Genomic DNA, 27,332 nt, shown 5'->3' on the forward strand with positions numbered 1-27,332 from the left:
CTACGGTTCTGTCATATCAGCAGTGCTCTCAACCAAATCTGCCAAACCTGCTGACCTCAGACTTGCAGCCATGAACTCAGAGGAGCAGAACTTAATAACCCACTAGACTAGAGTCGTTACTTTCCAAACTGTTATGAGGGCTCAGAGCCAGAGAGAGAGATAACAGCTCTGTTGATGTGCAGGCCGCTGGACCGGAGCCGAGGCTGCTGCCGTCAATGGCGGCGAGGGGATAAATGCTTCAGATCTGGTGCAGTATTAAGCAGTGGGAAAAGACACACAGAGACGTGCATGCACATATGGACACACACATGTAATCACTTATACACACATGGCCAAATCTCTGGCGCCGCTCCAGAGCTATTTGTTAAACCCCCCTCTCCAACATGATGCTGGTAATCCCCTCTCCAGATGTACAAGTCACAGGGAGGCTGCTGCTCAGCCCGGGGATAAAGCAAACAGAGGCCACCGGGTCATCATAGCCCAACCTGCCACTCAAATCACCTGTCAGTCAATGAGCTGCAGGTACACACGGTTAATCCTCCCCTGCTCCTCAGCACGTACATGCAGTATGTTAACCTTTATACAGTCTATGATGTTAACCCTTTATCGGGCGAAGAACTGTATTTGGTAACTTCAGTGGAGGGAGGTAATATTTAGAGAAAAAAGTTGCAAATCCGCGCGAAAAAAGTCACAGATTTACGAGAAAAAAAGTGGGGAAATTTTTTTTTTCCTCGCAGATTCACCACTTTAAATCTCATAAATCTGCAAAAAAATTTCTTGCAGATTCACCACTTTAAATCTCATAAGTCTGCAATTTTTTTCTTGTAGATTTGCCACTTTAATCTCGTAAAAAAAAATCTCTAAATATTACCCCCCTCCCCTGGGTCCATATGTGTTTTTACACATTCTGGCAGAATGTAATATCGTCCAATATTCTCTAGGGTTGAAATTTGGAATTTGCAAGTATTTCAATGAGTGCCCTATTAAGGGTTAAAAAAAATTATTTGACCACCCTTGTTTTCTTCATATTTTTTTTGTTCACTTTAATGTCTGGTTCAACTAAAGGTACATTTGTATTATCTGGCCATTTTCCATGGTTTTCTTGATAATGATTTTGGTTATTATCAAGAAAACCCTGGAAAATGTCTAGATATCAGCTCTTAAATTAAAATTTGATGAGCTATTGTTGTTGTTATCATTATATTTGTCCAAACAAATGTACCTTTAGTTATACCAGGCATTAAAATAAACAAGAAATTGAAGAAAGAGTGGTCTAATATTTTTTTTCCAAGACTGTATATATGTAGAATATATACACTGGTGGAATGTAATGAAGTACATTTACTTTACTTTACTTGAGTATATCCACATATGTAACTTCATACTTCAACTGTATTACATTTTAGGGGCCAATATTGTACTTTTTCTCCACTATATTTAGCTGCCAGCTTTAGTTACTTTTCAAGTCAAGATTTAACATGAAAAAATATATTTAAAATGATTACGCTTGTGTATAAATGAAAACATAACAATATATTATGTAGTTGAAATCAAACCTACATGGACAACAGTAATATGCTGCATATATATTGCATCAAAAATTATAATACAATAGTATATTTGGAATATATAAAACAATCTGCGTGGGGTCATGCTGCATAACGAGTACTTTTCCTTTTGGTACTTTAAGTACATTCTGATGCTGGTACTTTTGTACTTTTACTTAAGTAAGTTTTAAACGCAGGAATTTTACTTGTGGTGGAGGAATTAATTATCCAGTGTGATATTATACACTCAACGGGAGATTTGAAAACTTTGAGTGAGTCAATCAATCTTAGATGTGAAAGTTTGCAAAAATAATTATTGAGCTTTTTGATATCAAAGTTTTGTATCCTGAACTGTAAGAAGAAGTAAGTTTGATAGTATGCTGTAGTTGTTGGTCAAACTAGTTGGGAAAAGCCCAGATGAAGCTGCATCCTGTCAGACCAAAAGATAAAGCCATCATCTACATTTTTTTCTGACCTCTGGGAGGCGCTATAAGAACAATATTTTTGAGAGCTTGAATTCAAAGTCTCACTCCACTGTTTTTTAATTTGTTTTTGATTCTTTGTTTTATATATTGTATTTATATTTTCGCACCAGTGTACTAACCTCTTGACCTTCTGTCATTATATTTGTTTTTTATATAACATGTATTTGTGTGGAGTTTGCATGTTCTCCCCGTGTCAGCGTGGGTTCCCACCGGGTACTCCGGCTTCCTCCCACAGTCCAAAAACATGCACTTAGGTTTAATTGGGGTCTCTAAATTGCCCGTAGGTGTGAATGAGAGATTGATTGTCTGTCTCTATGTGTCAGCCCTGCGATAGTCTGGCGTCCTGTCCAGGGTGTACCCCGCCTCTCGCCCTATGTCAGCTGGGATCGGCTCCAGCCCCCGCGACCCGATTGCGGATAAGCGGTTAATGGTAATGAATGATTGAATGTATTTGTGTGGAGTTTGCATGTTCTCCCCGTGTCAGCGTGGGTTCTCTCCAGGTACTCCAGCTTCCTCCCACAGTCCAAAAACATGCACTTAGGTTTAATTGTTGACTCTAAATTGCCCGTAGGTGTGAATGCCAGCAGGATTGTCTTTATCTATATGTCAGCCCTGTGATAGTCTGGCGACCTGTCCAGGAAGAATACCAGGAGTGCGGATAATCGGTTAAGGATAATGAATAAATGTATGAATGTATTTTTGTTGATTTTATGTTTTTTGGGATCAAAGTGATTTAAAAGAGACTCAGTCAAATCCTCTAATAAAAAAAATCTGTATTTTTTGTCCACATGTGTTGTCTTCTCCTGACTACGGTAAAATGCACACACATGCTAACACACTAACACCACAGCAGATGTGAGCAGCAGTTTTTTTAAATATTTGTGCTCAGCTCACAGCTGTTACTCCTCTTCGTCATCGCATCAAGTTATGCAATAGTCAAAGCTACATTTTGAGCCTCAGCATCAACTGTCAGGTGTTTCATGTGAAAGAGAGCAAAAACAGATTCACTCAACAGCATCACTTTATTGTCAATACATATTCAGTGTGGTACGTAAACGAGACTCACAGTACAATGAAACAGCGTCATCATGGGGTGATTGTTTCAGTGTGCGTGAGTGTGTGTGTGTGTGTGTGTGTGTGTGCGTTCAATTTACCATTTTTTATACAGTTTCCTTCAACCAATCATAATCCAATGCTTGTGTGTTCTATAATCTAGTTCACTATTATCTTTAATATTATTTATTATGTTTCAGTGTGTACATATGTACATTTTCATGTTTGTTTATGATGATCTTTAAGATGACCTTTATGAATATCACTTCAGTTCTTCTGTGGATGACGACGGCGTGTCGGAGCCGTCAGCCAACTCCTGAAAAACAAAGAAACACATTGAAAAATACGTAATATGTTGAAAACAATGATATACAAATACATGCATAACTTATGTTTTTAGGTATTTAAATGCATGAAGCTCACCTTCACTTTCTCCAGCTCCGGTCTGCCCGGGAGGGATTTTTGTGAGGAAAAGGCCTGTAGGGTTGGACAAGGAGAGGAACATTAAATCTGATGACTATAAAAGTATGCAACTATAAAAACTGAGTGTGAAACATTAGGAGGTATGAATGTTGTTGTTCACCTTCTTTGTCTGTTGCATTTCATCTGTGGATTTGGACCTGTTCTTCATGTGCTTCTGAGGAGAGGTGGTGGTGGGACACTACAGACACACAGAGAGCATCATATCAGACAGGGCCACAACGACTTAAATATATACTCTCTACAGTTTATCAGGAGTTCACTCACCTCATTCCCCTTCTGTTCCATGTCTGACTTGAATATTCTCAGGAGGAGTTCAGTGCTGATGTAGGTTTACGATGAGATGGTATCGCTTGGAATACTGTGGTTGTGCAACTAAGAAGAAGAAGAAGAAGAAGAAGAAGAAGATTACTTTATTAATCCCACAATGGGGAAATTCAACCTCCGCATTTAACCCATCCTTTTTTTTTACACACCAGTGAACACACCATGCAAGGAGCAGTGGGCAGCAAATTACTGCGCCCGGACTAGAACATTGGTTGGTGGTTTTCTGCAACAACAATAGTTAAATGCAAGACATTTGTAGCTCTTTATAGGCCACTCACTGGAATACTTGGAAATTGAAAGATTTAACCCTAAAGTGTTATCAGAGGATATTACAAGACTTTTACTTTTGTTGCTTTTTTCAAAATCTTTCATTTTTATGTTGCAAATCAAGGTCAATTGAGTTATTATAACTATAATAATAATAATAATTATTATTATTATTAGTAGTAGTAGTAGTAGTAGTAGTAGTAGTAGTAGAAGTAGTAGTAGTAGTAGTATTGTGATTATTATCCATGTGGTTCTAAGACCTCATGAAGAGGCATATGAAATATGGTTCTTCGCCCGATAAAGGGTTAATATAAGAGAAAGATCAGATAAAATAATAAAAAAGGAAAAGATAAGGTAAGATAAGATAAAGACAGAAATAAGATAATTAGAGAAGTAAAACCAAACATTTAAAAGTTATATATAACTAGTTCATAAGTAGAAGTAAAGATAAGAAATGTACAACTACACAAGAACAATTAAAGACGCATTACTTAGTTATATACAACAAGTCTGTGAGTGGGAGTAAACATATGGAATATATGATTACAGACAGTTAAAAGGTAGTTACAAGGTAAAGTGAAAAGTTACGAGTATAGGTAAAGTGCACGGTCGCCCATAAAGTTGGAATAATTTTGTTTTCAGACACAATCCTTAGTTAATTGTGACTTTGTTTTAATTGCTATGTTTGGAAGAGATTTATTATAAAAGTTTTGAGAAAATATACACTTAATTTGTCAAGAGTAACTCACATTGTCAATCATTATATGGAAAGAGGTAAAAGAAATCTTTTACTCCAACTTTAAGGGCGACTATGTAATATATTATAATATTGAACAAATTAAGGTATAGGGTATAAGATTTATTGTTTTTTGCAATCATATTTTAGTTTAAAAAAGTAACCACATTCATTTTTTCCCATTTTAATATAAGCATAAAGCTAAGACACATGAAAGCTAATAAATGTGCAGTTTTGGCCTCTTTTCACTAGATGGCGACTCTGAATCAGGGATCCAGCGCTGCTGCTCCACCTTTACTGCTCTGAGGACTTTGCTGGGTAGTTTCCTCAGAGTTTGGTTCTTATTGTCACACTGAGATTTGCACCCGCTGCTCCAATTATTGCTTCTTATTTTGCTTCGTGAAGAAAAAAAGAAAAGCACACCTGTGTCACCTGCATTTGATTTGGTTTAAAGTTTTTTTTTTTTCATTCTACAGGCAGAAACACAGCACAGACACAGCAGAAAATTAAAAACTTTTTTTTAAAAATAATAATAATTTTGTAACTGAAAACAGCAGAGATTCTGCACAGACTGCCAGCCATCAAGTTTTAAACCAGAGAAAACAGGGTGAAGAAAAATAAAATAAACAACAAATTGAATAAAACTGCAATGGATGGATTAAAAGCCTTTTAGAGACATCATGTGTATAGACAAAGGAAGGAAGAAAACTCCCATTTGAATGGGTAAGTGAAATAGAAAACACCCTCACACAGTTGGGAGTCAGAGACAAACAAGAATTTCTGCAGAATTAAAAGGCCACAGTGATTACCAGCCCACTGTCACAGTGAGATCCACAGCTGGTGTCAGGAGCCCTGGTGGCCGGGGACAAAACACCTCTGGGTCTGGCTCTATTTGCTTGAGACAGATTTTTATACTCCAACGATCTCAGAGCTGCCTGTCAAAGTCTGCTTCTGTCTAACGTCTGACCTGTTAGATCAGATCAATCAAAGTGCTCCTTGGCATGTCAGAGTGAATGGTGGTTTAGTGATTTCCTGTTCTGCTCGGGCCTTTGGAGACACAGATGAGTTTCTAATGGCGGTAAGATACTGGGGATAGTTTGAAAGATGTTTCAATCGATCATAATAAAGCACTGATATTAAGCTCTCTGAACAAAATGGGTGACTTCAGATTCATTCTTGAACATGGAAAAAGCAGTTTGGAGAATAAAAATGAAACACAACACAAGGTCCACTAACATTGTTTTTCCAAAGCTACATCTTGTGGCCTCCCTCAGGGGAAAATAATGACAGCTGAGCTCCAAAAGATGTTCCTGTAAGAAACACCAAGGAAATGGACCTGGCCTCAAAATTATGATTACATTATTAGATTACCTAAAACATTTCTCTAACTTTTATTTTTAAATATTACTTTTGTCATTATGTGTTTTGCATGCATTTAATGGTCATTTACATTATACTTTTCTTTGACATTCTGAACACATGGTTACCATTGCGAAAGGGTCACAGTGTGGTTAAGTTTAGGAGAATATTGTGGTTTGAGTTGAAAAAGCATGTGTGTTACATGACTTCTCTTCAATATGTAAGTACATAACAGTATTGCTAACAATAACAAATCTAACGCTCGCTGGTGGTAATTTTGTCTTTCTGGAAAAATATTTAATGCAATTAACAGGAGATGGAAACTATTTTTTTTTTTAATGAGTTAGTAGTAGTAGTAGTAGTAGTTAGTTAAATTGTACGAATAGCAACCTTTTTTATTTATTTTTTACTCTCTTGGTCAATCTCTTTTTCTACTGTTTACTGTCGGATTAGCCTACAGCAATACATTAACCTGCCATCTTCTGATCAAAGTATGTTTATGCAGCTTTGTTTATTCAATCTAACCAGTTGATGGAAACATCTCTAATTCGCAATTTCTTTAATGCTATATGAAAAATGTTGCTTCAAAATTGGTTTGATGTTAATGGAAACATTGCTATTGAGTTTTAGCATTCATTCATACATTATCCTTAACCTCTTATCAGCACCGGTCGAGGGGGGCTGGAGACGATCCTAGCTGACATTGGGCGAAGAGGCGAGGTACACCCACACTATCACAGGGGTGACAGAAACAGACAATCACGCTCTCATTTACTCCTATGGGCAATTTTGATTCACCGATCAAAACAAATTGCCTGATTTGCGAATGTGGGAGGAAGCCGGTGTACCTGGTGCGAACCAGGCAGCAACCTCCAGGTCTGAGCATGGAGGCAAACCAGGAAGTGCCTTAAGCCTGTAGTCTACCGAAAATTTCCAACAGGGGGTGCTAAGTTTGGCTGCAAAAACATTTCTGTCCATCCTTTTCAATGCAAACTGAGAAAACTTCTCACTTGATTTATTACCTCAGAATTTTTTTAGGACAACTCTGTGGTCTCAATCGCTTGTAAAAAATCTTCTTCAAGACAATTTGATGTTAATAGTTCAAAAAATGGCACCATTTAGAAGAAAATAGAAGATAAAGAATCGTATGATTTGGGGCGTGGCTACTTTTGATTGACATGTCACTAACAAGGCGAGCTGTCATCAGGAGAGAAGCAGAACAATGCGTATCCACAGCAACGTGTCAATAAAGTTATATATCACATTATGTAGACATTAAAAAGTATGTTTACTGGTTTGGTCTCATAACTTTGAGACTGTGACCCTTTCACACTGTATTTTTGCTGTTTATCTGAACGTTTTGTTCAATAAAAATGCCTTGTTCAGGTTGGACTAACAGACACTCCAAGGAGTCGCTGCTCATTTTTTTGAGGTAAGTAACGTACATTTTGTTTTTGTTTTTTGCTAGCCAAAATTAACATCCCAGTTAATGTAAACATGAATTAGCAGCGGCTTCTCTCAGTCAGGTTGAGGTGTAGAGGCTGTAGTCAGTGTCGTCAGATCCCTCTCGTTCCTCCACAGTCCAAATATGGTCTGCTCCCCGTATCGGAAACAAGATGCGTGGAAGATGGCGACGAGTCTAACGCTGAACTCAATGCTTCCAACAGGCAGTCCACAAACCAATGGGTGACGTCATCAAGGTGACTACATCCATTATTTATACTGTCTATGGTTCGAACCCTCGCTGACACGTTGAGAACATGCAAACTCCACACAGAAGAGCCGCAGGCCACGGTCGAACCAGCAACCCTCTTGCTGTGAGGCAAGAGTGCTAACTGTGTAGCTGAGTTTTAGCAATTATGTGCAATATATCAACTAAAGATAAAATTATTTCTTCATTATAATTTCGACAAGTCTCCCACATTCTTGGCTTGCCATGTCCACAGAGCCAAAAGTGAAGCTTGGAAATTCTCTTCCTTTTCTTACTGAAGTGACAGAGGCTCGTCTACCACCCTCTCTGGCTGAGCCTGCTGCTCAACAGGAAACATGCAGGGCTCATGAAGAATGAATGGGAGCTGATTGACAGGAGCTCACTCACCCACTGTGATGGCTGACGTCAGTTAATGCTGCGAGGAACTCCATTAAATTCCACGGACTGGAATACATTTGATATTTAACAAGGCTTACCTGCAGGAACTGAATGATCTCTTCCAGAGGGACCGACCCAGTGGAGTGTTGCCTGCTTCTTTCATACATCAGACCTATTATGCGCACATGTTGGTTCAGTTGGCCCACCCAGGGGTATACAAGACTGTTGTGCTCCATGCACTTACTCTAAAATGTGCATTAAAGCCCTTTGAGGGATAGAGGAGGATAATCTCAGCCTTGATGGCAGGGCACGCATTCAGTGAGTCCTGAGTGCTCTCTGACCAGCTCACTGAGGGAAATGACCTAAATGAGAATGATTTGTCTCCCCCCATGCTTTCCTCTGTCACTGCCTGACCTCCTTCAGTGAGACTAGGAATCCCTTCTTTTGAGACAAGGCCGAAGACGAAGGGCCGCATAGGCTAGACTGAAGCGGGTGGAAGTGCATCTCCTCTGTAGCCGAGATAGAAAAGCCCCGTGGCTTTGAGAAACACTTCTCCATCGATTAATCCACATGAGCAAGCTAACAACAGCCAAGGTGACACATCCGAAAACACAACGCCTCTTGGTGGTATGCATACATAAAAAATGTACACACACAAATGCCCAAAATGCTCATACATTATTACGTGGACATTGGGATATACACACACAAAAGTAACGCCTGGACATTTGTCTTAAAAGCTACTCAAGAACTCTTTCTGCAAAGACGGGCAAATAGAATATTTAGCCTGGCAGTCTTTTCTCACTCCTTTTCCTCCTTCTATCATTACTTTGACTGAGACATCGCAAGAGGAGGATGATAAATCTGAGGTAGAAAAGTTATTTTAAAGTAATTAGCCTTTACAGCCTGTAATAAAATGCTGATCTGAGCATCTGCATTACTGTGGAAGAAAATCTGTTCTGAGGATTTGAATCCATAACACCAGCAGAGAGCAAGATTGGCCTAGCTCAAATCTTTGAAGGTTGGGTCAACTCTAATTAACTCCCCAACTGAGAAGCACTACATGAACTTCTTAAGCTTCATTTTTTAATGTGTGAGAAATAAAGAGTTTCACACGAGTCCTCCAAAACATATGAACACATATGTTGTCTGTCTCAAAAATCTATCTATCTATCTATCTATCTATCTATCTATCTATCTATCTATCTATCTATCTATCTATCTATCTATCTTTCTTTCTTTCTTTCTGGACAAATAATTTGTTTTTAGGTGGACAGTCAAGATATATAGTTATCTCTCCTGTTGTCTTCTTGAAAGCTTCTATCTGCCAAATGACTACTTGCTTAAGACACAATCACTTCTCATTGTGTCTCTAACTGGTGGCCATCAATGTTAATTCATTCATCTAGAAATCATGACAGAGAATATCCTTTCAGCTGTGGGTTAAATGATTATATCCCTGGAAATACTTCCCGCTCCTCTGGGTCAACTATTCCCCATAATTCTAGTCCAGGAGGTTAAATTGAAGTCTGGCCTCACACTGTCGCCTCACCACATCTGTGCTGTTGAACATGCATATCAAAGAAGATCACTAGCACAGGATGTGAATAATTATAGAGGCCAATATAGCACATGCACGCACACAGAGGTGGCTCGAGCACCAAGGTGAGCATGTGGGCAGTATCTGCACCGGCAGTGGAGAGCACATTAAGACGGCTCACAGAGGCAAGGACATTATGTCCTGTAATTGATGATGATGGGCTGTCTGTTCAGCCACGCTCAGGTGTCACACAGAGACACACACACACACACACACACACACACACACACACACACACACACACACTCACTCTGGTTCCCCCAGCTGACTGAAATTAGTCAGTAGTCGACCAACACAGCTGCTCCCAGCCTGAATCACAGCTCGAGCATGTGTATCTCACCTGATAACTGAGTCAGTGCAAATGAATCCACTATCGTTTTCATTTTTAACACACAGATCACAGAGTCTGTCCTTCAGCGTCTGAGCAGAATCTCTCAGTGCACAGTAATGTGCAAGCATTGATCTGATGGATGGGTTTTGTTTTACACCACTTATGTATTCCTCTGCAGGACACTCAAAGGCACACTGAGCACCATTCAGAGCTCCCATTAGCAGAGGATTGAGTTCAGAAAATAAACACTTCCCAGATATCCAAAACCTGTTTCTTATTCATCGCAATGTAGATTACTGGAAGCAAGTAAATAACAAAGACAGAGAAAAGAGATACACAATATGTGAGCTTTTCTATGAATTAGGAGATGAAGAGCTTTATCTCAAGATAGCATAAGACATAATCAAGCACAGAGAGGCACTGAGTGACAGACAGGAGGAGAGAATGAATGATGGGAGTGACAGAGAGAGAAAAAGGGCAGGCAGAACACATCCACTACTGAACAAGCACAGCGATCACCCCCAAAACGAGATTAGTCAAATGCCCGGGGGAAATTCAGACACTCACCTCCTTTTCTCCCTTCTTGCTTCTCTTAGTACAGACGTGCAGTGGAGTAGATGGCACTCCTCATCTCACTGCTGCTATGGTGTCTGAGAGAGCACACCCCTTTCTGCCCATTCATAGCTCCGCCGACGCACCACTCATGCATGGACACACACATACACACACATATGACGCCAGGTGTGCCGGTCACAGCGTATGCTAATGTCTCCTGCCTGGGAGACAGAAGCTGTGGGTGTGACAACCAGGTATAATTTACTACACATTAATGCTTTATTTCTCACGCTCTCAGGTAATTACATCACCATCTGCAAGGTGGGTGAATGAGAGGCTTCCAAAACCTCTATACTGTCACGTACGCTGAAATATGCATGCTGCTGACATCATCCATGTGGATGAATCCATCGATGACTCATCTAATTGGTTTTGTAACCCATACAATAGCCAAATGCACCCCATAATAGTCCTCCCAGGCTCCTTAGATGGAAAACACCTTCCAGCAACAAGTCTGTAGACAGATGAGGCCAGTCATTGGCTACAAACCCATCTTAAAGAGCCAATCACAGCACTGCTATGACCCACCATCACCGTGCAAAAAATGACATCATTACATGATGGCATTTTAGATGGAGGTTCCTTTTATGAGGACGAATAAATGAAATGAAACCTTTATTCCCCCTGAGGGAATTTTCTTTGCACAAAGAGTATAAAAGAATACCAAAGAACATCAACCACACACGACAGCGAATGCACATAAGGAGCATAAAAACATCATGAAAGGCATAATTTGGGAAGTCATAAAGGACATTAAGTGCAGGTTAAAGAAAGTGCCAAATTGTATGGGACAATGAATGATGAAGTTCATATTCAGGCTTTACGGGATGAAGTGAATCTGCTGTGTTCTTGTGAGCTAAATCCATAGTGTACTGGTCTGTCATTTAAGTAATATTGGACATTGGTTCCCCAGTTATCTAGCTACCCAGTTTAATCCTTAACCTTGACTAGGATGCCAGTGTCCTTGGCTGACATCACAGTCTTTAAGATGCTGTAGCACACTCAGTTTGAAAGCTGGAAGACACTGGTATCATATGAAGCTATAAGACATTATGAATCCTTTGGTAAAACCATGCCATGCTAGTTTGTAGGGAAGGGGCTTGAAACACTCCAAAGTTAACCTGCAGATATAGTTCCAGTTTTCACCACTCTCAGAATTAACCATTTAGAGACAGTGGGGTGTTGCCATGTTTGTTATTTACATCCTGCAAATTTTACATTTACATTTACATTTAGTCATTTAGCAGACGCTTTTATCCAAAGCGACTTACAGGAAGAGTAAAAAGCAAACAATCAAGGTATAGTGCAATAAGAGCTATTAGTGCTAGTGACAATTCTTTGAGGAGTAGAGTTATCATGTGGTCTAGGAGAGAAGATGCTCTCTGAAGAGCTGGGTCTTCAGGAGTTTTTTAAAGGTAGAGAGGGACGCCCCTGCTCTGGTAGGAACTGGTAGTGTGTTCCACCAGCGGGGAACAAGAAGTGCAAAGAGTCTGGATTGCCTTGGACCAACGGGGGGCAGAGCCAGGCGCCGTTCATTGGAAGTCAAATCCAATATATGTAATAGTTCTGAGTCTGCAGGCACGCCAACTTTATGCAATTCCATGCAGTTCCATGCAGTTCAGGGCAAAAGTTTTTCTCATGCAGTACAAATGTGTTATTTTTGCCTTTTTGAATATTACTGCATACTACGGTCTTGGAATTTCATAAATTTGGTATTACTTGAAAGTTAAGCATACTTTAGAGTCAATGAGCCCAGTTGTATTCATGTGTGATGTTAGTCCCCATAGCAGCATTTTATTGTGGTGATAAATGGTTAAATTTACCACCAAATCTGTGTAATAAAGGGGATTGACCCCCAAGTTGATGCAACAACTTCTAAGACATAATTGAGCATGGTAATTACCTTTATATACCTCCATCAGAATGTTCTGTCCTTAAATTTTGAATAAACTTAAAAAAAACTCCATTTTATTTATGATAGAAGCAACTTGACACAGCTGCATCTCGAATTAATCTTCAGAGAAATATACAACATGTGCTGTCAACCTGCTATGAAACCGCTCAAAATCCAATGGCTCCCTCTTAAAAAGAGACAAAAATGAGACTTTGGAAGAGGTTAAAAACAGTCTAGATTGTTCTTGTTCAGTACAGACAATGCTCATTCCCAACTCTGAATAAATGTTGTGGTAAATTATATCAGCATAGTTCTGTCCACACTTTATGTTCATCAGCAGTTGTAGAAGTGGTTAATCTCAGCTCTATAATTGGGCCCATTGTTGGTAAGAAAGGCGTAGCCACATCATCTGCAAATTGTATCACTGTACAGTACGCCAAAGACTCAAAATAATGTAATCAAAGCTTGTTACATTTGTCACCGACACGGACAGATACACATCAGACCTTTTTTATACACTGCATGAGTCATACAGCCAGCCCACTGAGCCAGTGGGGTCTGGCTGCACCACATATACAACCAAATCACGTACTATTTGTCAAGCCCGAAACTGACCTCAGTGATTCATCCAAAACATTCTTCAGACGACTAAAACCCTGACACTTTTCCTCAACGTCAGAAACAGAAAGAAAGGATCCCATTTCATCATAAAACACTTTTAATTCTTTGGATTCACCCTGTGGGATATTTTTTTGATGATCACACCATCTGATTGATTCCCTGTAATATAACATTACTAATTCATGATGTGGACCCTGAGGTGAAGTCTGAAGTGACAAGGAAACAGGACTTGACCAGGGCTTCTCAAAGTGCCATCACAGCAAACAAGTGCATGTAAGTACCAAAACGGCAAGTAAGCAAGGAAATGAAAATTAGTCATTTAAAATATTAAAATCTCATCTCAGTAAAAATATTCAATAATCTTAATTCAAATAAAGAAAAAACAATTGTGCAATACACTTCAAAACCCCCTTTTGGACAGTCCTGTGCAGAAACATTTTTTTGCTTAGAGTTTAGAACAAAGCATGGCTGAAATGTGAGATTGTGAGAAATTAAAGCGATGTTAACGGCAAACTGTACAACTTTAAACATCAGGGAACACTAAAACAAACACATTGGCTTCAGGGTGAATCATGGAGCTAAAACTTCTTTTCAAAACATTATGGATACATAAAAACAATTCATAGCAAACATTCTTCCCATTAACATGTGTAGTGTTTTGAAATGACACTATACTATATACTATATGCTTGCCATGATCTTTCTTCTTCTTCTTTTTATATTGCCTCAAGAGGCCAATTACCAGTAGCAGAGATGGTAGCACGCTTGTCTCAGAGCTTATTTGTAAACAATCATAAAAAGTGCTTGACCATTTTTCTGTCTTTTGACATGACTGGTCTCATGACATTGTGAGATGTTGGTTGTAGTTTGATTGTGTCTTTGTCCATCCCACACACACACAAACGTTTCTCAAACTGCTGTTTCCTTTAAGTCTTTGGCTTCAGATTCAGCAGATTTCTTAGTTTCCTCCGCTGCTCCGGCTGAACTTGACGTCTCTATGGAGGCTGCAGTGGAGGAGCCGGTTGTACTGGGTTTGTCTGGCTCGGTGTCGTCTCCCTGGTCTGAGGCCACCTGCAGGAACAGAGGGACCTGCAGCTGCTCTTTGGTCAGAAGGCCTCGCTGGTCATCAACCCTGCAGCCCTGAGCCTTCGTCAGCATGTCCAGAAACCCTGGCAGACAAAATACATCATGCAAATTCTGGCATTTGTTTCAAATAAATAAGTAACACTGCTATTTCTAATCTGTCTATGGTGTTAAGATTCTTGAATTGGGATCAGAAAGTGCTGCAGGAAGGATTCCAGAAACCAAGAAATGAGTGAGCATGTTGCACTTCTGCTTGAAGGCTGTTTTTTTTCCAGTGGGCATTTGGTTAAATGCCTTAAATAAGGTCCACGATTAACACCAGCTGAAGAGATTTTCACTTTTAATTTTGTGCTACGACATAATACATCAGTAAATAACCCATTTGTGAATTTTGAAGCTTTTGTGCATTGATTATTTTGGCTGCGATTGATTGATTTTGCTCTTGAACAGTTTTTTCCTATGGATTCCTTAATATAAATACACTTTGGAAAAATCTGACTTGTTGAACATCTATCATCTTACAGTAAATATTACTGCATGTCACCCAACTCTACTAGATACTGCCAAGATGTCCTACCGTCCATCTCGCGGTTCTTACTGGGTTTGGGCCGAGTCTTGGCTTGCATCGATGATCGGGCCTCCACACCCCCTGCTCCGGCCTGGAGCCAAAAATAGATTCAAGTGTTATCGATGTACAAAATAAAGTTTCACATGTTCTTAGTCATTATCTAAAATGAAAAATAATACTGATGGCTGTCACTGAGGTTGTGTCCAAATTCACTTCATATGACAATCCCTTATTATATATTTATATAGATAATAATCAAAAGCCTCTCAGCAGTTTGACTCCCCCCCATGCAAAATCGTATTACAAATAAATCAGCCGTCATTTCATAATGCATAACATGTATGCAGTGGTGGAATGTAACTAAGCACATTTACTCAATTACTGTACTTGAGTACAATTTGAATGTACTTGTACTTTACTTGGGTATTTCCATTGTATGTAACTTAATACTTCTACTCCACTACATTTTGAGGCAAACATTGTACTTTTTACTTAACTACATGTAGCTGCCAACTTCTGTTACTTTTCATGTCAAGATTTAACATTAAAAAAAAAAAACATTTAAAGTGATTAGACTTTATTAAACCTCTTAACAGTATAATAAGTTGTTTAAATGAGTCACTGCTTATATAAATGCATCACCAATAATATATTTTGAATATATAAAAAACAATGGGCCTCATTCATGAAACGTTAGTAGATTTGTGCGTAGATTTGCACATAAAAGCCTACGCTACTAAAAACCTACTCCGGATTCATGAACGCCGCGGGAAACTCAGATCTGATCGTAAACACGTGTGTATGATCATGAATGCCAATCCATCGTAAGGTGGCAGCGCGCTCCCGATAATCAGCAATTAGCATGAACCCCGCCCATGAATTGCTAATGACCACCATATAAGGAGGTGTGTAGAGGCATCCTGTCGACCTGTCAGTCATGGCACAAAGAAAAAAAGAACGAGAAAGAAAAAAGATTTTTTCCGAAGCGGAGATTGAAGTTATTTTGGGAGAAGTGGAGTCCAAAAATTTTTTTTATTTTCATCTGTTAGTAGTGGTGTGACAGGGACAGGCAAAGCGAAAGCGTGGAGGGAGGTGACGGACGCAGTAAATGTGGTTTCTGTAGTGCAAAGAACTACGTCCGAGGTTAAACGTAAATGGTTTGACATTAAACTTGACGCAAAGAAACGCATTAGCGCACACAAAAAAAGTACATCTGCCACAGGAGGAGGACGCTCAGAGTCCAAATACCCCGTTGGTGCGCTCTACAACGGCCCGAGTAGCCGCGTGCGCCTCATTGTATGCTCCTGTGGTGTCTGCGGGCTGGCCAGTGGGGTCATAAGCCACGGCGTCAGTGGGTAACCCCTATCCCCTATGGATATAGAAAGGTAAGTCCATATATAACACACACATGTGATTATGCAGGCTATATTCTTACCAATGAGCCAGCCGTCTCTCACAGCTCCATCCTCCAAACGCGTGCCAACTGCGCAATTACGCAGGATGAATGCGTCATGCGTCCCACCGGGCCACCGTGCCACAACGTTTAACAACACACACTTTGCGTCACAGATCAGTTGCACATTCACGGAATGAAAGTTTTTCCGGTTAATGTAAGCAAATGCATCACCGGATGGAGCCTTGATGCGTACGTGTGTGCAGTCTATGGCACCGATAACACCTGGCATGTTTGCAACTGCGCTGAACCCCTGCATTACTTCTGTCTGCCGTTGTGCGCCGTATGGAAATTGGATATACTCTGGCATTAATTTAATGATACCTCTGAGAACTGCAGGCAGGATGCGTCAATTTACATAGATAATTCACAATTATGAGTTTAATCTGAATCTTAATCCCGCCAATTGCCAACTAATTTAACTAAATATGTTATATTTTTAATCGTTTGTCATGTTTATATCACATGTTTCAAAGGCATCTGCGTATTGTGTACATAACAGAACGCATTATGAATTAAAATTGTAATTTGCAACAGTGACGAGCATTATTTATATGCGTTCTTAAATTTACACAAGCACTACGTGTGGTCAGCAGCATGTGTAGATTTTGTTAGTAGCTACGAAAAGATCGGAGCTACTAAAATATTGATGAATGCGGAGATGCACGTAAATTTCCGTCTGCGAACGGTTTACACACAAATTCGTTCTGCTCACGTTTCATGAATGAGGCCCAATGAGTGGACCATTCTGCACGATGAGTACTTTTACATTTGATACTTTAAGTATATTTTGATGCTGATACTTTTGTACTTTTACTCCAGGAAGTTTTGAATGCAGGACTTTTATTTGTAGTGGAGTTATTTCACACTGTTGAATTAGTACTTTTACTTAAGCAAGGAATCTGAAAATCTTACCCACCACTGCATGTATGACCTTGCCAGTATTAAACAGAAGCAATGCAGAATAAAGTTGATGGCAACAAGATTTTTGTTTGATGTTTAGCGGTTCATTTACAATGACTCACCTGTGTGGCTGCAGCAGAACCACTGCCTTTGGGAGTGTTTGTTTGGTCTTTTCCTGTTCACACCACAACAAAAAGGGATCCAACTCAGTTAATATCATTACTTCCATTAAAATAGTAGTGAACTGCTGCCCATGCTACATCTATGAATTCATCTTCCCCACAGTGCTAAACACTGACATAAAGCATAGAAGGATAAAATAATTAAACTGGCCCTGCTGTGATACAACCACACTTCTCCTGAATGCAGTGGACCGAGGTGTGACGCACTGATCTAAAGTGAAGTTTGTTCTGGTCTCTTAGCACTTGGGAAATGAGGTAAGTGAACTCAAAGTGACTAAGCACTCAACAAACCAAATGGACTGAGACATTTCAACCCCACAGAAAAAAAATGACGCACAAAGGAAACAAAGTAACATGCAGACAGCGATGCAGTAAAACCAGGGCGCTAAAGTGGATAGTGAAAAGACTTTCTCGTCGACGCTAAAAGCAAAAAGTGGGAACCAAGAAATGCAGAAACACTTTCTTTGATCCATTAGGAAACAATTACGTGACAAAGAAGCCAGGGATCAGGCAGCAGAAGAGAACACAGTTGTTGATGATTTGGGTGATAAATTGGTTATTCTCCAACAGTGGCCAGAGGGCTAAAATGTGCCTTCATTTAAATTAATTGAACTCATTTCATTTACTCAATGGCCAAATAGGTTTCTATTCATTCTGTGGCTGCTTGTATTTTCAGAGGAGCATTGTTATTATTTAAATGGTGTAAACATGATTATCTCTGGCTCCTATTAAAGTAAAACATTGGGTTTTAAAAAGGTCAAGTGTATTAACCTTTGGTTTTGTCGAGCCGTAGGGTCTTATTGGCCAGTCTGAACACGGTGCTGCTCATGCTCAGAGGCTCGTCACTTCCAACCTAGAAGAACAAGAAATGAAGACATGTTGGACAGATTGACTACACACAAGCAGATGCACAGTCTTGTGGGACTGAGGAAATGGGTCAGAGAATCCACATTAATGGATCACAGAAAGGGTGTTGTCTTCATCACTTATTCCACTAACATAATAGTGCGTCATGCACATTTAATTTTCACATTAAAATTACAGATTTGATATGAATATTAACGTGCACGGTGACATGGAAGCGGCTGCTTTGCAACGGCTGTTGTAAGCAGGAGGGGCGAACGGACTGATTTTTACTCAGTGGTACATTTTAAAATGTCAGATAAGTCTGCAGCTCTGAAAAGTAAGTGAGTCATCAACGTGAATTTACTGGAAATACAAGATTCCTGCAGTGAGATGTTTATCAAACTGAAGTAATCATTTAAGTTTTATATTCCATTTATTAACTTAAAAAATAGTCAAGCACTGGCTGTATACACTCACCGGCCACTGTATTAGCTCGCAAGGTGTACCTAATAAAGTGGCGGTGTGGTCTTCATCTGCTTCAGGGTTGGACGTGTTGTGCGTTCAGAGATGGTCTTCTGCAATACTTTGGTTGTAACATTCTCCTTTGACATCTGGCACCAACAAGGCATTTTTGGCCCACTGGATGGTTTCTCTTTTTCAGACCATTCTCTGGCACCAACCACGCCACATTCAAAGCCACTTAAATCCCTTTTCTTTCCCATTCTGATGCTCGCTTTGAACTTCAGCAGGTCCTCTTTACCATGTCTATATGCCTAAATGCATTGAGCCGCTGCCATGTGATTGGCTGATTAGATATTAAACAGGTGTACCTTATAAAGTGGCCGGTGAGTGTATAATGGTCTTTTATTCACACATACAGACACTCACCATGGTGACCAGGGCCTCTTGTGGCTTGAGCTGGTGTTTCTGCAGCACTGCAGAGATGGCGTCATGCAGCGTCTTACTGGACTTCACCATGATCCCCATCGTCTTACCAGTGAAGGCAATCTCCAGCCTGAAACATGCATGCATTTTATTGACAGCCTCTCTCACACATTAAAAGGTTATACAGTAGTATAGAAAATGTTGAAATGTTGTATGAAAATGTTGCCACCCTAAGCAGGAAATTCAAATTTGATTTCATTTGGTAATTTGACAATATACTCAACACGAATGATGACTAATCTATGGCTGGTGTTAACACAAGGACTTCCCTCTAATATGGTGAGAAGTGGCATACCGTAGTGGTGACTGGAGTGTGAAAGCCTGCTAGGGTGACAAAGGGAGAAGAAAAAAAAAAAAAGCAGGAAGTAACACGGTTGACTCACGCAAACGTCACCCGGAGCTCCAGAGAGACCTGCTGATCTCTCAGTACGGAGCAGTCCTGGTCCAGAGATAAGGGCAGCTGCAAACAGAACAACAGTGCATCAGACAGAGAGGTGACTTTCAGAGCTGTCAGCATCACCGGAGATGCTTTCAAATAACTCTCAAAAAAAAAAAAGAGGGAGTGAGAGGTTGACAGGATGTTGGAACAGGAAGAGAGTAGTCATCTTTCTCATGCCGCCTGTTGCAAAACAACTTTGCAGTGTGGTACGGCAGAATATTTTTTAACAGCTTCTTGATTTAAAGCCAGGGCTGCTGCTGTAGATACAGCAGGCTCGTGCTAACCTTGTCCTTGCCATGAAGGTAGATGATGACATCTTTTAGCGGGAAGCCTCTCTTCTCACACAGGCTGGCCAGCATGTCTTTGATTGGCTGGCCGTTCCGTGTCGGGGCCAGGGAGGCACTGCCATCAGGTAGGTAGACGCAGCAGTAACCCCCCTCCACCCCTATCCGACTCCCCCCTCCACCACCCTGCTCTGGGTACCGGGGACTCAACCTGCCATTCTACATCACAGATGTGAGAGAGGAAATAAGAGTAAGTTCAGAAAAATATAGTGGACAGCCTTTGTAGACAAGTGTTGGAGGCGCATGCCACAAAAATCTGGTTAGATTCCAGCTGTGGGACCTCTGTAGAGCTGAGTATCGTTTACCAGTACCATTAATAGTGTATTTAAATACCAAACAATAGAGTACTTCAATTGATAACTTATTTTTATCCCCATTCAATACCAATCACATGAAGGGAAGCATTGAATTGCATAAGATGTTAGCATAAACTGACGCCACAGGTGCGTAGTATGGCCATACTTTCAAACATTTTGGTTGAATCTTGTCACACTAAACTGCAAACCTTGTTTTTTCTAAATTTGTGTACAAAAAGGATCCAATGCAGGCATCATTGGCTGGATGAGATTTAATACAAGACCAAAAAAAATAATAAAAGTAAAAATATACTTCAATGAATAATGAAGTTCAACAATTAATGGCAGATTATCCAAATTTGAGAACTGTATGTTGTCACAAATGCACTGACCTCTACCTGCCTGTAGAGGGAGCCGAGCTCAACACTGCTGCTCGACTTGACTGACATATGGGACTCTTTCCGGGCGACTGAACTATGGACGTTGGATGCATCTATTTTTATCAGTGAAAGAAAAGAACAAGAGAAAAGCCGAGGTGAGATGAAGTGACAGGATCAAGGCATGACTTAGATGTCAAAGAACTGCCATCTGACAGGCTCTACCTCCCCAGGATCCTCTTTTCTGTCGCCGTTTCTCAGAGGCGCTCTTGCCACCTGGCAAGCTGTTGGAGTCTGACTTCTCGTTCAGTTTGTGACAAAGAAATTTCAGAACAGCAAAATTAATACAAAAAAATAAATAATCACACCCCGCCCCTCTTTCCATTCGCTCTCTGTGACTCTACCTGTTTGTCATTTAAGGGGCTTCTGGTCACATCCTCCCAGGATCCCATGTGGAGCGGCTCTGTGCAGAGCTGAGGTAGAGGTTTACCTTCTACACTTGCTAAAGTGCAGCTCTGGTAGAGAGGAGAGCGCACAAAGCGCCTATAGCTGTCCATCTTCATCAGTTTGAATATCTGACACAAAGCAGGGATGGTTACATACACAGTCAGTAGAGGCCCAGACAATATATCACCATTACTGAGCTGAAAAAGGAAGCGTGGACTGCAAACCAACCTGTGCTTGTGCCTTGTTAAACATGTCAGGTGTGGGCTGTTCCAGGTCCTTCTCCTCCGTCTTGGCTGTGTCATCGATGTTGACGGAGTAGGGAGCGCTTTCAGACAGGTAGCTGTTGTAGATGGAGCGAGCTGCTGCTTTCAGCTGGGAACACAACAGGTCCTTTCTTAGTTAATGAGACATCTTTTGAACCAGAATAGATACAAACCCTTAATGACACACTGAACTTATTTCCCTTTGGATTTGGAGTATTTAGATGACTGTGTAGCTTTCAATGTCCATCTAAGAAGCCACTAAGTGTGTATTTATCTATACGCTGGCCTGGTGTCTCTCCTTGTTAAGTGTACCGAGAATCAAATGAACCCATCTCAAGCAGCCGCACTGCGAGTCATACAATCAATAAGTCACTAAAGAAAATTCATTTCACAGAGAGCTAAGCAACCACAGAAACCCAGCTGACATGTGGACAGTTAACAACCCTGTCAATTTCTGCACTTCCTGTTTCTTTAATAGAATTTAATTGACCGTACTTCAAGTCTGGTACAAAATAGATTAAAAGTTCATTCATTTTTCAACTTCTCAGGAGGTCATTTTTATTTAAAGGAATAGTATGAAAGAAGGAAAACATCTAAAAAGAAAAAGACGTTTGCCAAAGTGAATGAGGGCTCTACAATTTAACTATAGCTGATTAATCCTCAATACTCAAAGCTCAAAGCGCCAAAAATGCATTTGAAAAATAGCAGTGTCTCTTTCAAGAAGTCATGACGTACTAACTCAAGATAATCAACAGGCCCCACTACACTAGAAAGATAATATTTCTGACATGAAACTGCTCATAACAAGGTCTGTAGATTATCTTGAGTAACCTGGTAGTTCCATTTTATTCTAGAGAAGGCAGACATCTACAGCCGATATCTCAAACACTGGGCAACTCACAACAAACAATCTAAATTGATAAATGGCACTTAAAGTAAGAGGAAAAATATGTATACACATTTGATTTTGGAGTGAACTGTCACAGTCACAAGTATAATTACATAGCAACCAAGTTGCCCTCACTGAAAACATTTATCAATAGCTATAAAAATAGGTTTCAGAAAAATTCTATTAAGTATTTTTAATAGTCTATAAATGGGGGCTCATGCAGAGTAAACACAATAAACACACAGACAAACAGCATAATGAATCACAAATGACAGGTAAGATGATTCACAATGCAAAGAGGAAAAGTGCCATCATACCTCTTCCAAGGAGCTGCCTGGGATCTTCCTGAATTTTTCACAAGCTTGCCAGAATAAAATGTTCTCCGCACTCACCTCAGACATCAAGAAAGCCTGTGAAGAAAGACACATACACTTTGATTGACACAACATATAGCACACACTGCCTGGTGACACACTGTGGTTGTCAGAAAACCTGAAATTAAAATTTCAACATAACATAATGTGTGTTGAGGGTGTCTTACCGTAAACTGGCGGACTCCGACAGGGTCCTCCAACAGCTTCTCAAACGAGACGGCCCAGCTCAGCACACTGTTGGCTGGGCCGGACTCTCCGCCCGGAGTCCCTGGAAGGCTGGAGCTGCTGCCTCCACAGCCCCGCGCAGACATGTTCAGCTCTATAACACATCCAGACACAAACACACCCATTTATCAGCACAGGAAAGCATTTCCAAGAATGAGACTCAATCAGATCTCTCCTTCTGTCGTGCACAGACATGTTTTCTCTTCAGGAGAAATTTGAGATGTAGAGGATTGTCAGTGCACGTGCACACTGATAGTTCAGGCTTACCTCCATCTGACACTGCCTGGCTCTGTGGATAGAAAGACAGATAGATAAGGTGGGGAACACCAAAACAAAACATGGTATACCTGGATAACTCCTAAGGTAAAACTCAACATTTACTTGATTTATTCAGAAATGTAAAGAGATGTTGTATTTAAATCCATACCTATTCTCTAAGTCGCTGAAATGAAATGTAAACAACAGAACAAGAATTACCTGACCAACTAGTTTGATAATTGATTAATTGGTCTCAGCAGTTTTATTTAATTTTTTACTTTAAGCAAAACTATGTGATACCAGCTTCTTAAATGTGAATATTTTCTGGTGTCTTTATTGGTTTGTGACAGTGAACTAAATATATTTTGGCTTTAGGAAAGACATTTTTCACCATTTTCTGACATTTGCAGCCGTGATTTCAAGCAGTATTAACACAGAAGCTCGACACATGTTTTCAAGCACAGAGGCATACATTTAGGAAGTAAAATGTGAACAACAGCTGCATGTTTTTTTGTGCTTTTTCTCCTCTATGTGACAATGTAGTGCAATCAGTCAGGCTGTTTTCACAGGAAGTGGTTGCGACACTGATGACATTGGCTCTCATTCAGCTTTTACATGTCACATCTTGTAAATTTTCGGTTTCAATTTGACCACTTTGCAGTTAAATTCTGCAAACAAAGTTGCTGACCCCCATGTTTGCATGTTAATTAGTAAGTATGTATCGAGGTGCTTCAGCCTCCAGGGCCTTTGTGTGGTGTTTACATGTTCATTTCCCCCCATAGTCTAAAACTGTCCAAACATGTGAATGTGAACTGGTTTGTCTATGTGGGTTAGTCCTGTGAACTGCAACCTCTTCAGAGTGTAAAGTTTATAAAAATAATCCTGAAAGAAACAGTGTTACAATGAGTCACTCTGAATGCCATTTAGATAAATCTAAAAACAGCATCTAGCATATTGTGTCATCCATCAAGTGGCATGATCTGAGAGCATATTCATTTTTTTTTTTTTTTTGTACATTAAGTTCTTCCATGTATAATTATATAACAGTAAGCTTCTGCTGATTTTGACTGTTGTGGTAGTTTTTGCTTTTATACATTTCAAATGTGCCATTTATTTTTTTTTTAATCTTCACCCCGTTTTTAGCTCTGGCTTGGTTTTTCAAAATGTCTTTAAATAAACTATTTAGCTTTGCTAAAGTCATGGTTTTCATAGAAAGTCCAGCTTATCTTGATGTCATTTTTGGAATAACCCACATCAAACATGACTGAGCAGACTGTTGAGTCATACAGCAAGTCGCAAAGTGAGATCAGCTTTCTCAATATCCACTGATTTGACTCAAAAGTCCAGGTAAATCCATGTGCCTGAGTACACTCAGCTAGGTTAGTATTCACCAGGAGACCAAGGTCATCTCCTATGTAATAACAAGTGATCAAAAAGAGGAATTAACCTACAATACTAAAGTTTGAAAGGTTTTTCCCCCTAAACAAACAGAGAATGAATGTGTGTGGATGTGTGCATGCAAAGAGAAATCACCCTTGTAATTCTCTTTACAGCTCAAAGACAACAGCTTTTGACAACTGATAAAATGTGCCCATATACGGCTGATATGGGCTGGCGGTTTCTGCAGGTGTGGGCTCCACTGTTGCACCACCTCTTCACTTTTTTTTTTTGCTTCACTGCTCAAACTCTGGCTCCAAAAACACAACGTGTCGTTGCATACAAATACACTTCACGGGAGAAGCCAACACACACTTCTTCCACAGATTGTAATGAAAACAGATCACAGTATCGCTTGTGCACCTTTCGTTCTTATACACAGAACAATATCTAAGGATTAGGATTCTCTGCAAATCCTTTGAAGGAGAGAAGAGATATGCAAACACGCTATGTGAGGGGAGCGTCTGATGCAGCATCAATTATAGGAACATTTGCAATCACATAAAATGCAAAGTACAGAGAGGCGACATCCAGGTATTCTTTGCCTCCAATACCTCTTTATATACAGTTTCACACCTTTTTCAGAGCTGAACTAATTCAAGAAACGTGCTGGTCTCACACAGAGTAGACAGAAGCCAACTCAACCTACACATGACAGATTGGCAAACAGGCATGGCTTGGTTTCCGCTTCTGACTCAAGCAGGCCTGGTGTGTTTTTAGTAGCAACCAACTGTTAGCCACACAGTCTGATTCTGGCATTTTTGAAGAGTTAAAACGGATGATGCAAGCCAACACAAGTAACTGATGTACATTACTCAACAACTAGGTATTCTGACCTGGATGTGAACTCAACAGTATAAGGTTTTTAAAAAAAATGATGAAGCAAACTGAAAAAGTAGTCCATAATTTAAAAAAGACACGTTTTAAACACTTAACTCCAACTTATTACTTGTAACTTACTTAAGCCTCCTCCTTTATACTGCACAATGCATTAACAAACCACTGGACCCACGAAAAGCTACAGAGCCAAACCATACTGAACATGAGTTTCGCCAACTCACCATGTGGCCAACAGGAATCCCAAGAGCACTGAAGTTCTTCGCCATGGTTGCTCAGACACCAGACGACAAGCTGAAGTCTTTACACGATGTGCACACTGTCAGGGGACACAGTGAAGTGCTCCACCCAAACATGATGAACACTCTTCACGCACGCACACACACACAAACTCATCACTTGGGTCTTCCTGTCACTTCCTGCCTGGAAGGGAAGTCTTGCCATAGCAACAAGCCACAAAAGAGGAAGTATGGTTACTATGATCAAACTGTTCTCAGGGTACTTCTTGAGAAACACTATGATGTGGGAACACAGACGAAATAAACACACTCATTCTGCGTTTGATGTATAGTCACTGTGCGAGTTACTTGACACAGCTTACAACTATTATACATTCAGGCAGCAATTTTGCAGCCACAGTGCTGCATGTGAGACAGTTTTTGACATGTCACTGTTCTTTTTTTGTAGTCATAGTGAAGTTTACTTTTACTTGAAAGTCATGTAAAAGCCTCCTCCTTGTAGTCTCTTATTTTAAGAAGTTAATCCTGCCATACAGCAGTTGAAGTCAAACTCTCGGTCTTCTCCATACATCACTAAACCTCCACAAGAGGTCGGACTAGCTTCAACTTTACATCTCTAAAACTATTACAGACTTCCTCTTTAAAACACAAATTCAACACCTTCAACATTACACGAGTCAGAATAGTTCAGAACATTTAATGTGCCAAGAGTTCATTATATTGAGTTCAATTCTGCAGCTATAGCTATTAAATGAATGTAAATATGGTCAAAGTGTTGCAAATTGTAGGCCTGCACTTTCTGCATTATCACTTTATAATTAGATTGTGTGTGAAATCATACCTTTGTGGGGCACCATTTGTGATACTTCCTGAATTGCTTTTTAGCAGCAACCTTTGCCAGGCGTGAGAACCGGTGATACAGTCCACCTAACGCGACCATCTTGATAGAAACAAACGCAGCGAGCTCAAACCGAGAGATGAGAGCGCCGCAAGTTCACAGGTCGGAGTTAATTAACAGCTTCTGTCTCACTGAGTCCTGACATGAACACAAGCCGAGGTCCCAGGTGAAGGCGACGTTTTAATTAACTGTGAGCCGTCAATTAGCTTACAGGTGTTAACAGCTTCCCCGTCTACGTTTGCATGGATATGAAGTTTTTTTTTTTTTGTAAAGTGCCAAACCTTATGCCTAATAACGCTAACTGGTAAACCTTATGCAATGTTACTTCTCAAGTATAAGGTTAACCTTAAGCTGCAATTTACTTGAGAAGTAACATTGCAGCCACTGGCGGACTCAGGATGTTTGAGGGGCAAGGGCGAAAATATTATAAAGGGCACCTGCTGTATGTGGTGGGGCACTAGCAACATTGAAAGGGCACCCTGGCATGCACTTTATCATATCATGTGTACCACAGACAGGGACATCCAACAGGCACTTTTAACATATTTTTCTCTAACATTAGTTCACCGGGGGTGTTGTAGTTAATGGCAACATTGACACAATAGCAAAATGTTCTTTACTCTCT

At 40.2% G+C, this 27,332-nt stretch overlaps 1 protein-coding gene and 1 long non-coding RNA gene across 2 annotated transcripts; both read right to left on the bottom strand.

The window, feature by feature from the left end:
* Nucleotides 1–3,141: 3,141 nt before the first annotated feature.
* Nucleotides 3,142–11,010, bottom strand: LOC131982069 (uncharacterized). Its single transcript, XR_009395351.1, has 5 exons — nt 10,842–11,010; nt 3,833–3,940; nt 3,669–3,746; nt 3,509–3,562; nt 3,142–3,401 (listed from the first exon to the last, which is right to left on the bottom strand). It is a non-coding gene; the product is annotated as an uncharacterized LOC131982069 (long non-coding RNA).
* Nucleotides 11,011–13,001: 1,991 nt separating this feature from the next.
* Nucleotides 13,002–25,923, bottom strand: rgs14b (regulator of G protein signaling 14b). Its single transcript, XM_059346748.1, has 15 exons — nt 25,795–25,923; nt 23,306–23,327; nt 22,981–23,132; nt 22,757–22,849; nt 21,516–21,659; nt 21,245–21,415; nt 21,066–21,138; nt 20,856–20,956; nt 20,108–20,326; nt 19,768–19,844; nt 19,328–19,454; nt 18,365–18,446; nt 17,534–17,586; nt 15,065–15,146; nt 13,002–14,573 (listed from the first exon to the last, which is right to left on the bottom strand). The coding sequence occupies exons 1-15, from the start codon at nt 25,837–25,839 to the stop codon at nt 14,314–14,316; spliced, it is 1,701 nt and encodes a 566-aa protein (XP_059202731.1). The 5' UTR covers nt 25,840–25,923; the 3' UTR covers nt 13,002–14,313.
* Between the last annotated feature and the right edge of the window lie 1,409 nt (nt 25,924–27,332).

Source organism: Centropristis striata, chromosome 12, assembly GCF_030273125.1.
Source record: "Centropristis striata isolate RG_2023a ecotype Rhode Island chromosome 12, C.striata_1.0, whole genome shotgun sequence".
Classification (NCBI taxonomy): Eukaryota; Metazoa; Chordata; class Actinopteri; order Perciformes; family Serranidae; genus Centropristis; species Centropristis striata.